Here is a 14115-nt window from a genome sequence, read left to right on the forward strand (position 1 = left end):
TCCATGAGGAATCTTTTCCATCCCCTGGGTGACCCAGGAGGAACCTTTGGCTCTGGGTGACCCATGAGGAATCTTTGCCATCCCCAGGAGGATCCTTTGCCATCCCCAGGAGGATCCTTTACCATCCCCAGGAGGATCCTTTGCCATCCCCTGGCCCAGGAGGATCCTTTGCCATCCCCAGGAGGATCCTTTGCCATCCCCAGGAGGGTCCTTTGCCATCCCCAGGAGGAACCTTTGCCATCCCCAGGAGGATCCTTTGCCATCCCCTGGCCCAGGAGGATCCTTTGCCATCCCCAGGAGGATCCTTTGCCATCCCCAGGAGGAACCTTTGCCATCCCCAGGAGACTCCTTTGCCATCCCCAGGAGGATCCTTTGCCATCCCCAGGAGGATCCTTTGCCATCCCCAGGAGGATCCTTTGCCATCCCCAGGAGGATCCTTTGCCATCCCCAGGAGAATCCTTTGCCATCCCCAGGAGACTCCTTTGCCATCCCCAGGAGGATCCTTTGCCATCCCCAGGAGGATCCTTTGCCATCCCCTGGCCCAGGAGGATCCTTTGCCATCCCCAGGAGGATCCTTTGCCATCCCCAGGAGGATCCTTTGCCATCCCCAGGAGGAACCTTTGCCACCCCTGGGCCTTTCCCAGCCCATCTGGGCAGGGATCCAGGAGCTGACGGGATCAGAGCCCAGGAAAACCTCGGGGCTGGCCGGGCTGGAGCTGCAGCCCCGCTGTCCCCTCAGCATCCCCGTGGCTCCCCTGGCATTCCCACAACCCTTATCTGCCAGCCCAGGGCGGCTTTTGGGATTTTTTGGGGTGGACTTTGAAGGAGAAATCCCGGCCGGGGATTCTGCGGGGTCCAGACGGGCGGCAGCTGCTCCGGGGTGGCTTTGTGGGGACCAGATTTTCAGGAGAGGGGAGCAGGTTTTTCCAGGTGGGAGCTGGCACCTCCCAGGCTGTTTGGTGTTTTTCCAGCAGCTCCCTGGGAGCCCTGGGTGGGGTTGGGGGAGGCTCCTCGTGGTCACAGGGGTGAAACTGGGCTGGAAAAGCCCCCAGCCCCCCCCCCAGGCAGGGATTTTGGGTGCTGCAGCTGGATGGGGATCCCCGTGCAGGGCGCCGTGATGAACGGCTGATTAACGAGATTAATTTGTACCTAATTAACCCGACATTGATTGGATTTGGTCCTTGGGCAGAGGCTCTCCCGGGGCTGCACTCCTGTGGTTTCTGTGGGGTGGATTGGGATCAGATCCGGGTTCTGATGCTCTGGAACCCGACCCCAAGGAGCCTCTGCCCCTCTTCCAAATCCTCTGGGATTCCCTTTGACCACCCCAACGGGATTTCCCGATTTCCCCATTCCCTGATTCCCCCATTTCCTCTGCTCCACTCAGAGAGGCCAAACCCAGACCCCTGCCCCCTGCCAGGGGTGGGCAGCAGCAACCTCTGCCTTTTCCAGGGATTCTGGACCTTTCCCCAGTCCTCAGCTCCCTTTCTCCTGGGAGCAGGAGAGGAGGAGAGGAGGAGGAGGAGGAGGAGGAGGAGGAGGAGGAGGGGAGGATGTTGTGGATCCGGCCCCAGGAGCTGCTCCCCACACTCCTCCCCCACGCCGGGCCCTGGCCCAGCGGCCTCCCGGTGACTCGGTGCCCAGGAATGCCGCGGATCCATCGGGAATTGCATCAGGAACTCGTCGGGCACAGGATGGGGCGGCGGTGGCAGGGACACCTGGGCAGGGACACCTGGGCAGGGACACTGGGACAGTGACACCTTGGCAGTGACATCTGGGCAGTGGCAATGGTGGCAGTGACAATGGTGGCAGTGGCATCTGGGCCATGACACCTTTGCAGTGACGCTGTGACAGTGACATCTGGGCAGTGACTGTGACAGTGACACTGACAGTGACACCTGGGCAGTGACGCTGTGACAGTGCCACCTGGGCAGTGACTGTGACAGTGACACCTGGGCAGTGCCACTGACAGTGACTGTGACAGTGACACTGACAGTGCCACCTGGGCAGTGACTGTGACAGTGACACTGACAGTGACACCTGGGCAGTGACTGTGACAGTGACACCTGGGCAGTGCCACCTGGGCAGTGACTGTGACAGTGACACTGACAGTGACACCTGGGCAGTGACTGTGACAGTGACACCTGGGCAGTGACACTGTGACAGTGCCACCTGGGCAGTGACTGTGACAGTGCCACCTGGGCAGTGCCACCTGGCCCTGGGCAATGTGGCTCTGCTGGAGGATGAGGAGGGTTCCACATCCTCCTAGCAGTGGTGGGGGTGTCCTGGCAGCCCCCAGAGGGATTTGGGATTTGGGGTTTGGGAGCTGAAATTTGGGATTTTTGGGATTTGGGGCTTGGGATTTAGGAGCTGAAATTTGGGATTTTTGGGATTTGGGGTTTGGGATTCAGGAGCTGAAATTTGGGGGTTGGGATTTGGGAGTTTTGGGATTTGGGGTTTGGGATTTTTGGGATTTGGGATTTGGGATTTGGGGTATGGGATTTTTGGGATTTGGAGTTTGGGATTTTTGGGGTTTGGGATTTGGGACTTGGGATTTAGGAGCTGAAATTTGGGGTTTGGGATTTGAGATATTTGGGGTTTGGGATTTGGGGTATGGGATTTTTGGGATTTGGGATTTGAGATTTAGGAGCTGAAATTTGGGGGTTGGGGTATGGGATTTTTGGGGTTCGGGATTTTTGGGATTTGGGATTTGGCATCCGTTCCCACTCCTCCCAGCAGGGCTGGGATGGGCCCTGCACGCTCTCCAGGGAGTTTGGGATTTTTCCAGCCCCGCTGAGCTCATCCCCACAGCCCTGGGCTCTCTCGGCCTCGCAGCTCCCAGCTTGTCCCGGTTTTCCACAAAAAGCTGCTCCTGCTCGGCACCCCCGGGCTCTGCCCTGACCCTGAGCTCCAGCCAGGCTGATCCCGAGGCAGGGAACGCCCCAGGGATGTTTCCCAGCTGGACACGGAGGGGTTGTGCTGTTCCCAAACACCCCAGCACTGCCTGGGGACCCCAAACCTCCCCGTGGGGCTCGGCCCTTCCGGGACAGCCAGGGTGGGTTTGGGACAGCCAGGGATGGACATTCCCGGCTGGAACCTCTGCATGCGGCAATTCCCACCCACCTGGAAGGAACCTCCTGCATTCCCACCCCAATCCATGGATGTTCCATTCCCAAACCTCCTCCATTCCCACCCCAATCCATGGATGCCCCATTCCCAAACCTCCTCCATTCCCAAACCTCCTCCATTCCCACCCCAATCCATGGATGTTCCATTCCCAAACCTCCTCCATTCCCACCCAATCCATGGATGTCCCACCCCAATCCATGGATGTTCCATTCCCAAACCTCCTCCATTCCCAAATCTCCTCCATTCCCACCCCAATCCATGGCCCCATTCCCAACCTCCTCCATTCCCAAATCTCCTCCATTCCCACCCAATCCATGGATGTCGCATTCCCATCCCAATCATGATGTCCATTCCCAACTCCTCCATTCCCACCCCATCCATGGATGTCCATTCCCACCCCAATCCATGGATGTCCCATTCCCACCCCAATCCATGGATGCCCCATTCCCAAACCTCCTCCATTCCCACCCCAATCCATGGATGCCCCATTCCCAAACCTCCTCCATTCCCAAACCTCCTCCATTCCCACCCCAATCCATGGATGTCCCATTCCCAAACCTCCTCCATTCCCACCCCAATCCATGGATGCCCCATTCCCAAACCTCCTCCATTCCCACCCCAATCCATGGATGCCCATTCCCACCCCAATCCATGGATGTCCCATTCCCAAATCTCCTCCATTCCCAACTCCTCATTCCCACCCCATCCATGGATGCCCCATTCCCAACCTCCTCCCATCCCCCCCATCCATGGATGTCCCATTCCCAAACCTCCTTCCACCCCAATCCATGGATGCCATTCCCACCCCTCCATTCCCACACCCAATCCCATGGATGTCCCATTCCATTCCCAACCTCCTCCATCCCACCCAATCCATGGATGCTCCCATTCCCACACCCCAATCCATGGATGTCCCATCCCAACCTCCTCCATTCCCACCCCAATCCATGGATGCCCCATTCCCAAACCTCCTCCATTCCCAAATCTCCTCCATTCCCACCCCAATCCATGGATGTCCCATTCCCATCCCAATCCATGGATGTCCCATTCCCAAACCTCCTCCATCCACCCCAATCCTGGATGCCCATTCCCCAAATCCATGGATCCTTCTCCCAACTCCTCCTTCCCACCCCAATCCATGGATGTCCATTCCAAACCCTCATTCCCAAACCTATCCATCCCACCCCAATCCATGGATGTCCCATTCCACACCCAATCAATGGATGCCCATTCCCAAACCTCCTCCTCCCACCTCTGGATGCTCCATCCCATTCCCACCTATCATTCCATCCCATCAGGATGTCCCATTCCCAAACCTCCTCCATTCCCACCCCAATCCATGGATGTCCTTCCCACCCCATCCATGATGCCCATTCCAAACCCCTCATTCCCAAACCTCCTCCATCCCACCCCAATCCATGGATGTCCCATTCCCAAACCTCCTCCATTCCCACCCCAATCCATGGATGCCCATTACCAACCTCCCATCCCAAATCTCCCATTCCCACCCAATCAGGATGTCGTCCCACCCAATCCATGGATGTCCCATTCCCAAACCTCCTCCATTCCCACCCCAATCCATGGATGTCCCATTCCCAGACCTCCTCCATTCCCACCCCAATCCATGGATGTCCCATTCCCAAACCTCCTCCATCCCACCCATCCATGCCCCGCCCTCCATTCCCAACATGTCCCCAACCTCCTGCCCCTCTGCTCCCCTCCCCCCGAGCAGGACAATTCCTTTTGATCTCTGGGATGTTCCAGCCCCTTCCCTGCCCTTCAGATCCCTCCCGGGGCTCCTCCTTCATCCGGGGGGTCCCAAATTCCCTTTGTGTCCCAGGGAATTCTCCTCCCTTTCTGCTGGAAGCGTCGATCCCAGGATTTCTGGTCATCCCAGGGTTGGAGAAGGCAATTCCTGGAATTCCCAGTGTTCTTCCTGCCCTCAGCTGCACAGTTTGTCTCCAGGTGGGAAAAAGGATTCCTCAGGAATTGCCCAAAACCTGTGGAAAACCACCAGGATTGAGGCAGCTCTGGAGCTGCCCGTGAGAACACCCTCGTGCCAAAAAATAAAACAAAAAAAATAAAAATAAAAGAAGGAATGGCTGAGGAGCTGAAAAGAAAATATTTTCTCAAACCCGTCTGACTTTTGGGAAGAAATCATTCCAGAGAGGAAAATTTATGGAGCAGAAGGAACCAGCCCTGAGTTTGAGCCAAACTTTGCTGGAATAAAGCCAAAAAAATCCTGGGTCTGTGCTTGGCACAGGACAGGGATTTGCCTTTGCTGTTTGTCCAGCTTTGGCTTTTTGGGAAACGCCAAAATCTTTTTTTTTAACATTATTTTTGGGGGTTGTTGTTGTTGTTTTCTTTCCGAAAGAGTCAGGAATTTCCAAACGCTGAAACTCTTCCCAAAAGGAACCAGCTGGGATTGCTCAACCGCCCGCTCCTGCCCCCGCCCTCCCGATGAGTTACGGAGGGTGTGACATCCCGGGCCGGGTGTGACATCCCGGGATCGCTGATCCCGGCGCCTCCAGAGCCACTTCCAGCTCCCCAACAGGCTCCGGGCCCCGCTCAGCCGGGAGTCTGCTCCGGGAGCATCCCATTCCCTCCTGGGAACATCCCATTCCCTGCTCCGGGGACATCCCATTCCCAGCCGGGAATCTGCTCCGGGAGCATCCCATTCCCTCCTGGGAACATCCCATTCCCTCTTGGGAACATCCCATTCCCTGCTCTGGGGACATCCCATTCCCAGCCGGGAATCTGCTCCGGGAGCATCCCATTCTCTCCTGGCAGCATCCCATTCCCTGCTCCGGGAATATCCCAATCCCTGCTGGGAATATCCCAATCCCTGCTCCAGGAGCATCCCATTCCCTGCTGGGAACATCCCATTCCCTGCTGGGAATCTGTTTCAGGAACACCCCATTCCCTGCTCCAGGAACATCCCATTCCCTCCTGGGAGCACCCCATTCCCTGCTGGGAATCTGCTCTGGGAACATTCCATTCCCTGCTCCAGGAACATCCCATTCCCTGCTGGGAGCATCCCATTCCCTGCTCCGGGAATATCCCAATCCCTGCTGGGAATATCCCAATCCCTGCTCCAGGAGCATCCCATTCCCTGCTGGGAACATTCCATTCCCTGCTGGGAATTCCCTGTTTCAGGAACATCCCATTCCCTGCTCGGAATCTGTTTCAGGAACACCCCATTCCCTGCTCCAGGAACATCCCATTTCCTGCTCCAGGAGCATCCCATTCCTTCCTGGGAACATCCCATTCCCTGCTCCAGGAACATCCCACTCCCTGTTCCAGGAATATCCCAATCCCTGCCAGGAATATCCCAATCCCTGCCAGGAGCATCCCATTCCCTGCTGGGAACATTCCATTCCCTGCTCTGGGAGCATCCCATTCCCTGCCTCCTGAGCTGATCCCAGCAAATCCAGCTGTTCCCAAACCCACAGGAATTCATCCAAGTGGGATTTATCCATAGGGATTTAGCCATGTGGGGTTCATCCATGCAGGATTTATCCACGTGGGGTTTATCCAGGCAGGATTTATCCACGTGGGGTTTATCCTCATGGAAAATCTACATATGGGATTTATCCATGTGGCATTCATCCATGTGGGGTTTATCCATGCTGGATTTTTCCACGCAGGATTTTGGTATTAATTTTTGGTATTAATCCATGTGGGATTTATCTATCGGCATGGGATTTATCCATGTGGGATTTATCTATCTGTATGGGATTTCTCCATGTGGGATTTATCTATCTGTATGGGATTTATACCTGTGGGATTTATCTATCTGTATGGGATTTATACATGTGGGATTTATCTATCTGTATGGGATTTATACATGTGGGATCTATCTGTATGGGATTTATCCATGTGGGATTTATCTATCTGTATGGGATTTCTCCATGTGGGATTTATCCATGTGGGATCTGTCTGTATGGGATTTATCTATTTGGGGTTTATCCAGGCAGGATTTTCCCACGTGGGTTTTCTCCCATGGGAGGCGTCCCCTGTGGAATGGGATGACCTTTAAAATTCCTTCCCATCCCAGCAATTCCAGGATTTATCCCGGTGTCAGTGAAGCCACATCCAGCTCCTGCTGCCTCACAAGGGCCCAGGGGGCTCCCAGGAGGGGACAGGGGACAGCCAGGGGTGTCCCAGCCCGGGGGGATCCCTGCTCCCAGCACGGCCCCATTCCCTGGGGATTCTCTCCCAGAGCCCCTGGTGACTGTGGAAAACACAGCTATCAGGGAAGAGCCTGGGAAAGAGGGAAATGGGATGGGGCAGGATGAGCTGTTCCAAACCCTGGAGTCTGATTGATTTCACTTTCTGCTCTGGAAAAGCGTCCAGGGCTACTGGGAAGGAGGAGGAGGAAGAGGAGGAAGAGGAGGAGGAGGAGGGTTCTCCCAGGGGAATTGATCCACGGATTGGGACCAATGGAAGCATCCAGAGCAGTCTGAGTTTCCAGGGAGGGATAAAACAGTTGGGGATCCCTAAAACACTTGGGGATCCCTAAAACACTTTTCAGATCCCTAAAGCACTTTCCAGATCCCTAAAACACTTTCCAGATCCCTAAAACACTTGGGGATCCCTAAAACTTTCCAGATCCATGGGAAGCCACAGCGAGCCCTCAGATCAGGATCCAGCACTGCTGCCTGCCCCTGTTCCCCTGGCTGTGGAACAGCTGGAATTCCAGAGGAAAGGCGATTTTTGGGACCAGTTCAGGACATTTCTGTGACGGGATCTCTGCAGTGGAAGTGTCCCAGGCCAGGCTGGACAGGACCCGGAGCAGCCTGGGATGGTGGAATTGTCCCTGGCCAGGCTGGACAGGGCTCGGAGCAGCCTGGGATGTTGGAATTGTCCCTGCCCGGCTTTAGGATCCCCTCATCCCAGGCCATCCCTGTTTCCTGGAGCCGAGGGAAGCCTTTCTCCCGTGTTTAGCCCGCCCAGCTCCTCTCCAGCAGAGCCGTGCCGTGCCGGGCCAGCCCAGGACACCCCGCAATTAGCGCGGCATCCCGGGGCTGCCAGCCCGGCCGGATCCCTTTGATGCCGAGCGTATCCCGGGCAGCTGCTCCAGCCCCGGCCCCGGGAGCCGGGAAAGGCCCGGCCGGGGCTGCGGGGCCGCTGTGGGCAGCGCAAACAGGAAACCGGGGCCGGAGCCCTGGAGCCGCCCCGCCCTGGCCCGCGGCTCTTGGGCAGAGCCGGAGCCGCCTCTCCCGGAGCTGCTCCCGCTCCCGTGACGCGTTGTTGTTGTGGATGAGGAATTCCAGGAGCGTGGATGTCCCTCGGCCTCCGGGGAGGCGTCACCGCCTGAGGTTTTTGGGGTTAAATCCACGCAGGTGCCGAGCGTGGAGGCCCCGAGGGATTTGGGGGCAGGGTTTGTCCTGCGCGGGGCGCCAAAGGATGGGGTGGAGAGCCGGGATGAGGGAAGGAGCAGGAATCCCAAACGGTGGGGAGGAACAATCCCAAACCATGGGGGAAGAACAATCCCAAACCATGGGGGAAGAACAATCCCAAACGGTGGGGAGGAACAATCCCAAAAAATGGGTGAGGAACAATCCCAAACAGTGGGGAGGAACAATCCCAAAAAAATGGGTGAGTAACAATCCCAAACCAGGGGGAGGAACAATCCCAAAAAATGGGAGAGGAGCAATCCCAAAAATTGGGACAGGAACAATCCCAAAAAATGGGAGAGGAGCAATCCCAAAATATGGGAGAAGAACAATCCCAAACCATGGGGGAGGAGCAATCCCAAACCAAGGGACAGGAACAATCCCAAAGGGTGGGAGAGGAGCAATCCAAAACCATGGAACAGGAACAATCCCAAATCAGGGGGACAGCAGGAATACCAAACCATGGGAGACAAATGATCCCAAACCATGGGGGAAGAACAATCCCAAAAAATGGGAGAGGAACAATCCCAACCCATGGGACAGGAACGATCCCAAACCATGGGACAGGAACAATCCCAAACCATGGGACAGGAACGATCCCAACCCAAGAGACAGGAGCAATCCCAGCCCATGGGACAGGAACAATCCCAGCCCATGGGACAGGAGCGATCCCAGCCCATGGGACAGGAGCGATCCCAACCCATGGGACAGGAGCGATCCCAACCCATGGGACAGGAGCCATCCCAACCCATGGGACAGGAACAATCCCAACCCATGAGAAGAGGAGCAGCAATCCCAAAGGCTGAGTCACCTCGCGGTGCTCCCAGCCCGCAGAGGGAGCTGCTGGAGCTTGGAATCACCGGCCGTGCTAAATCAATAAACCCGGCCCTGCTGTTACATAAGAGTGGGATGCTAGAATTCCTGCTTGGAAGAAGCTTTGGGAGCGCTTTGGTCCCTCCCGGTGCCGCGGTCCGGCAGCTCCCGGCGGTGCCGGGGTGACCGGAGGGGGGGACAGGTGACACTCGGTGTCCCCACGGACAGGTGACACTCGGCTCTCTTGGATAGATCCCTGAGCAAATCCCAATCCCTGGAGAGAGGAATTGCTGCAGCAGGGCCGGGAGCTCCCCTGGCAGATCCCGCGGGGCAGGGAAGGGAGAGAGGGAAGGGAGAGGGAAATGGGTTGAGGGAAGGGATTGGGAGCTCTGGGGGGCAGCAGCTGAGCCAAACCAGCCCTGGCTGCCCCCGGGCTCTGCATCCCTCGTCCCAGGAGGAGGGACAATCCCTGGGGATCTGTGCAACCCAAATCCCTCGGGATCCTGCTCCCAAATCCATGGGGTCTCTGCAACCCAAATCCCTTGGAATCCTGCTCCCAGATCCTGGGGATCCTGCTCCAAAATCCCTGGGGTCTCTGCAACCCAAATCCTTTGGGATCCTGCTCCCAAGTTCTTTGGGATCTCTGCAATCCACAGCCCTTGGGAATCCTGCTCCTGAATCCCTTGGGATCCTGCTCCCAAATCCCTGGGGATCCTACTCCCAGATCCCTTGGGATCTTTGCCCCCCCCCCAATCCTTGGGGATCTCTGCAACCCAAATCTCTGCAACCCCAATCCCTGGGACCCTGCTCTGCCGTTCCAGGGCCGCCACCCAAAGCTCCCCGGGAGCATCCCGCAGTTCCTCGGGAGCGGGCAGAGCTTTGGGCTGGGAAGGTGCGGGAGTTTCCAGCGCTCCCATCCCCGCTCCCATCCCCTCTCCCATCCCCGCTCCCTCCGGCCGGGGCAGCAGCGTCTTTCTCACGGTGCTCGGTGCATTTCCTGCGTCCTGCAGGAAAACCGGGAGCTCCTCTGGAGGTCGGGGCTTTGTGGAACCGCTCAGGCTCCGGATTGGAGCTGGGCACGGGCTCCGAGTGCTGGGAATTTGTTTTCCCGAATTTGTGCCACCAGCAGCCCCCTCCCCTGCATGAAGAGCTGATCCCACCCTCTGGAGAAATCCCGGGGCGCTGCAGGAGCCCCGGGTGGGTTTTTTCTCCAGCACAAGTTGAATTTTGTCTGTGTTTTCCCGGGATTTCTCTCCTGTTGGGACAAACATTTGTAACCAAATTAAACCCAACCACAGCAAAAGGAGCCAACAGGAAACCCTTCGGCTCCAACCACCCCAAATCCTCAGAGGATGCGGGGACGGGAGCCTGGGAAAGCAGCTTGGGGCTGGGAAAATGGGTGACCTGAGTCCCTGCAGACTTCCAGGCACATCCCTTCATCCCATCCTGATTTATCCCATCCCACGGATTCACCCCATTCCCTGGATTTCGTTTGGGATCCGTGAATTCCTCTTGCCAACCCCATCCCGTGTCCTTCCCCTGGACCCCCTCAATGTCGGGATCTGATCCCCCCTCCTGCATCCCCCAAATCCCTGGGGATGGAATCCCGCGGCTCCCTCGGGTCCCCTCTCCAGGAGCCTCTCCCCAGCCCCGGGATGAGCTGAGGGAACAGGGCCCAGCCCACCCAGCCCTGCCTGGAGCTCATCCCAAATCCCAGAGGAGCTTTCCCGGGACGATCCTTTCCCGATCCTTTCTTCTCACCGGCTTTTTCTTTGCCCTTTTTTTTTTTTCTTTTAAAATTTTTAATTAAACGAAATTAAATTTCTGCAGCATCCTTGGTTTCATTATCCCAGCTCTCCACCGGAGGCATCGCTCGCAGTCCCTCGGGACGAGTTGGACAACGCTGGGAATGCTCAGGTTGAGGCTCTTCCCACTTTTCTTCCCTCCCTTCCCTCTCCGGGCTCTGCTCCGGCCCCAGAGCGGCTCCGAGCTTCCAGCACTGCCCGAGCCGCACTTCAAAGGCTCCGGGAGCGTCCCCGGCAGCTCCCGGCATTAATCACCCGAGCCGGCTCGGCCCTGCCAGCCCGGGCTGGCCCGGGGGACTCTCCCGGGTCTGTCCCGTCCCAGGGAATGCGGGGCTGCTCCCCAGGCATGGGACAGTTCCACTTCGGGGGGTTTCGGGTCCCCAGATGTGGCTGAAGGTGACAAACAGGGACAGAGGGAGGTGGGGTTGGATGTGGAGCCAGGCTGGGAGAGCTGGGAATGTTCTCCTGGAGAAGGGAAGGACCCAGGGAGAGCTCAGAGCCCCTGAAGGGCTCTGGGAGAGCTGGAGAGGGGCTGGGGACAAATGGAGGGACAGGACCCGGGAATGGCTCCCACTGCCAGAGGGCAGGGATGGAAGGGAGATTGGGAATTGTTCCCTGGGAGAGTGGGGAGAGGCTGGGATGGAATTCCCAGAGCAGCTGGAGCTGCCCCTGGACCCCTGGGAATGTCCCAGGCCAGGGCTGGAGCAGCCTGGGACAGTGGGAGGTGTCCCTGGATGGGATTTCAGCTCCTTCCAGCCCAAACCATTCCCGGATTCTCTGGTTCCAGAATTCCAGGAGAACTCCTGGCACCTCCAGGCAAGGCCAGCAGAGATCCTGCAGGATTCAGGGAGGATCCTGGCAGGTGAGGCCGTGTGGGCTGGTCCTGATCCCGAGCCGATTTCCAGCTCCAGATTCCAATCTCCTGCACTTCCTCTCTCCCTGAGGGAGATAAAGATCCTGGGCAGGCAGGGCAGAACTCCGGGAATTGCATCCGCTCCCACAGCCCGGCCCGGGGAGGGGAGCGGGGCCGCTCCTGGGGTGGGAGGGCACGGGGAAGGGGCAGGCGCCGCCTTCCTGTGGGTGTTTTCCTGGGAGAAACCGGGATGGGGCCGGCACCTGCCGGAGCAGGTGACTCGGGTGTGAGGAATGCGGGCCCGGGATGTGGGCTGGGAGCGGGCAGGAGATGCTGGGGAGCTGGGAAAACTCCAAAAGGAGATGGGAAGGGTCAAATCCCGCTTCTCCAGGGGAGTGGGAGCACCTGGAAGCAGTGCAGGTCTCGTCCCCACAGGCTCTGGAGGAAAGGCAAAAATTTGGAGAGGCTTTGGGATGGTGGGAAGAGCAGAATTGAGAAAAGGAAGTGGGAAAAGGGGGAAATCCTCACGGCTGGCTGGGAATGGCAGCAGGGAGGAGGAAGGGCCAGGCAGGAGCTGTTCCTAAAATCCCCAAACCACTTCCTTCGGGGTCAGGGACTGCAGGAATCCCAGGTCAGCCTGGAATGGTTCCCTGTGGTGATGCTGGATTTGCTCTCCTGGAGGGGGCAGGGATCGCTCTGTGTCTGTCCAAGCACAATTCCCCCCCTGGGACTGGGAAAACCCCACAGCTGAGCAGATCCTGCAGGAATTCCTGCTGGGATGGCTCCCAGGCCTGCAGGGACAGCGAGGGCACAGCGAGGTCCCTTCAGAGCCAAACCAGCAGGGACAGGGACAGTGACATGGACATGGACAGGGATGGGGACAGGGACAGGGATGGGGACAGCAATGTGGACAGGGATGGGGACAGGGATGGGGACAGGGCAGGGACAGGGACAGGAAAAAGGACAGGGACAGGGACGGGGACAGGGACAGGGATGGGGACAGCAATGTGGACAGGGATGGGGACAGCAATGGGGACAGCAATGGGGACAGGGCAGGGACAGGGACAGGAAAAGGGACAGGGATGGGGACAGGGATGGGGACAGCAATGGGGACAGGGATGGGGACAGGGCAGGGACAGGGACAGGGACAGGGACAGGGACAGGGAAAGGGACAGGGACAGGGATGGGAACAGGGACAGGGATGGGGACAAGGACAGGGATGGGGACAGGGCAGGGATAGGGACAGGGACAGGGATGGGGACAGGGACAGGGGTGGGGCTGTCTGGAGATGACCCTGCTCCTCCCACAGCGGGTTTGGAGCAGGAATTTTCCTTTTGGGGCATCAGACAGGCCTGGTTTGGTTTGGTTTGGTTTGGTTTGGGATGAGGATGAGGATGGGGATGAGGATGGGGATGTGGGGCAGACTGCAGAGGGGGCTGCACTCCCTGCAGCATTCCCGGCCCTGCCCCTCCGCTCCAGCCGGTGGAACCGGGACAGAACCGGCTCGGGGCCAGCCCCAGCCCCACGTGAGCGGAGCTCACACGTCCCTGTCCCATCGCCTTTGATCTCCAGCCCTGGCAGGGAAGATGTCCTGGCAGGAATCCGGCCCGTCAGGTCCCATCGGAGCCGGTGGCACTCGGTGACCAAGCCCTGGCAGCTGAGGTGGCCCCGCTGCGAGCCAAGCTCCACCTTCTGCCCCCGGGGCTGCGGGGAGGATCCTGGATCCTGCCCCGGCTCGGGAATGCGGGGGCTCGGCCTGGAGGGGCTGTCCCGGGTGTCCCCGAGCCCCGGGGGCGGTGAGGGCCCTGCCCCGATCCTGGCAGGGCGCAGGAGCTGCTGCTCCTCTGTGGCCTTCCAGCCATGAAAATAAACACGTAAACAAGATGGAGAGTGATTTCCATGGGCGGACAGTGATGGAACAGGAGAGAATCCTTCCTCCTCACCCTCCTCCTCCTCCTGCTGCTGCTGCCCAGGGTGGCCTCGGAGCCGCTGGCAGCGCCGGGAGCGGCCGCTCCCGATTACTCACGGGGAGGATGCGGAGGGGGAAAAGCAGAGCCAATGGAAAAGATGGAAAGTGAATGGAAAAGATGGGAAGTGAATGGAAAAGATGGGAAGCGAA

General features: G+C 58.2%; 1 protein-coding gene across 1 annotated transcript; it reads left to right on the top strand.

Moving 5' to 3' along the window:
- Nucleotides 1-5586: 5586 nt before the first annotated feature.
- On the top strand, nt 5587-13880 carry LOC127060837 (translation initiation factor IF-2-like). Its single transcript, XM_050985514.1, has 4 exons — nt 5587-5619; nt 11404-11539; nt 11931-12271; nt 13569-13880. Exons 1-4 carry the CDS (start codon nt 5587-5589, stop codon nt 13794-13796), a joined length of 738 nt encoding a protein of 245 aa, XP_050841471.1. The 3' UTR covers nt 13797-13880.
- The last annotated feature ends 235 nt before the right edge of the window (nt 13881-14115 follow it).

The sequence above is a fragment of the Serinus canaria genome, chromosome 27, assembly GCF_022539315.1.
Source record: "Serinus canaria isolate serCan28SL12 chromosome 27, serCan2020, whole genome shotgun sequence".
Taxonomy (NCBI): domain Eukaryota; kingdom Metazoa; phylum Chordata; class Aves; order Passeriformes; family Fringillidae; genus Serinus; species Serinus canaria.

Coding starts and splice junctions, on each gene's coding strand:
- LOC127060837 (XM_050985514.1), top strand. CDS start 5,587: ATGAGTTACGGAGGGTGTGACATCCCGGGCCGG. Junction 5,620..11,403: donor GGTGTGACATCCCGGGCCGG/GTGTGACATCCC, acceptor TAATCACCCGAG/CCGGCTCGGCCCTGCCAGCC. Junction 12,272..13,568: donor GCCGGCACCTGCCGGAGCAG/GTGACTCGGGTG, acceptor TTTGATCTCCAG/CCCTGGCAGGGAAGATGTCC.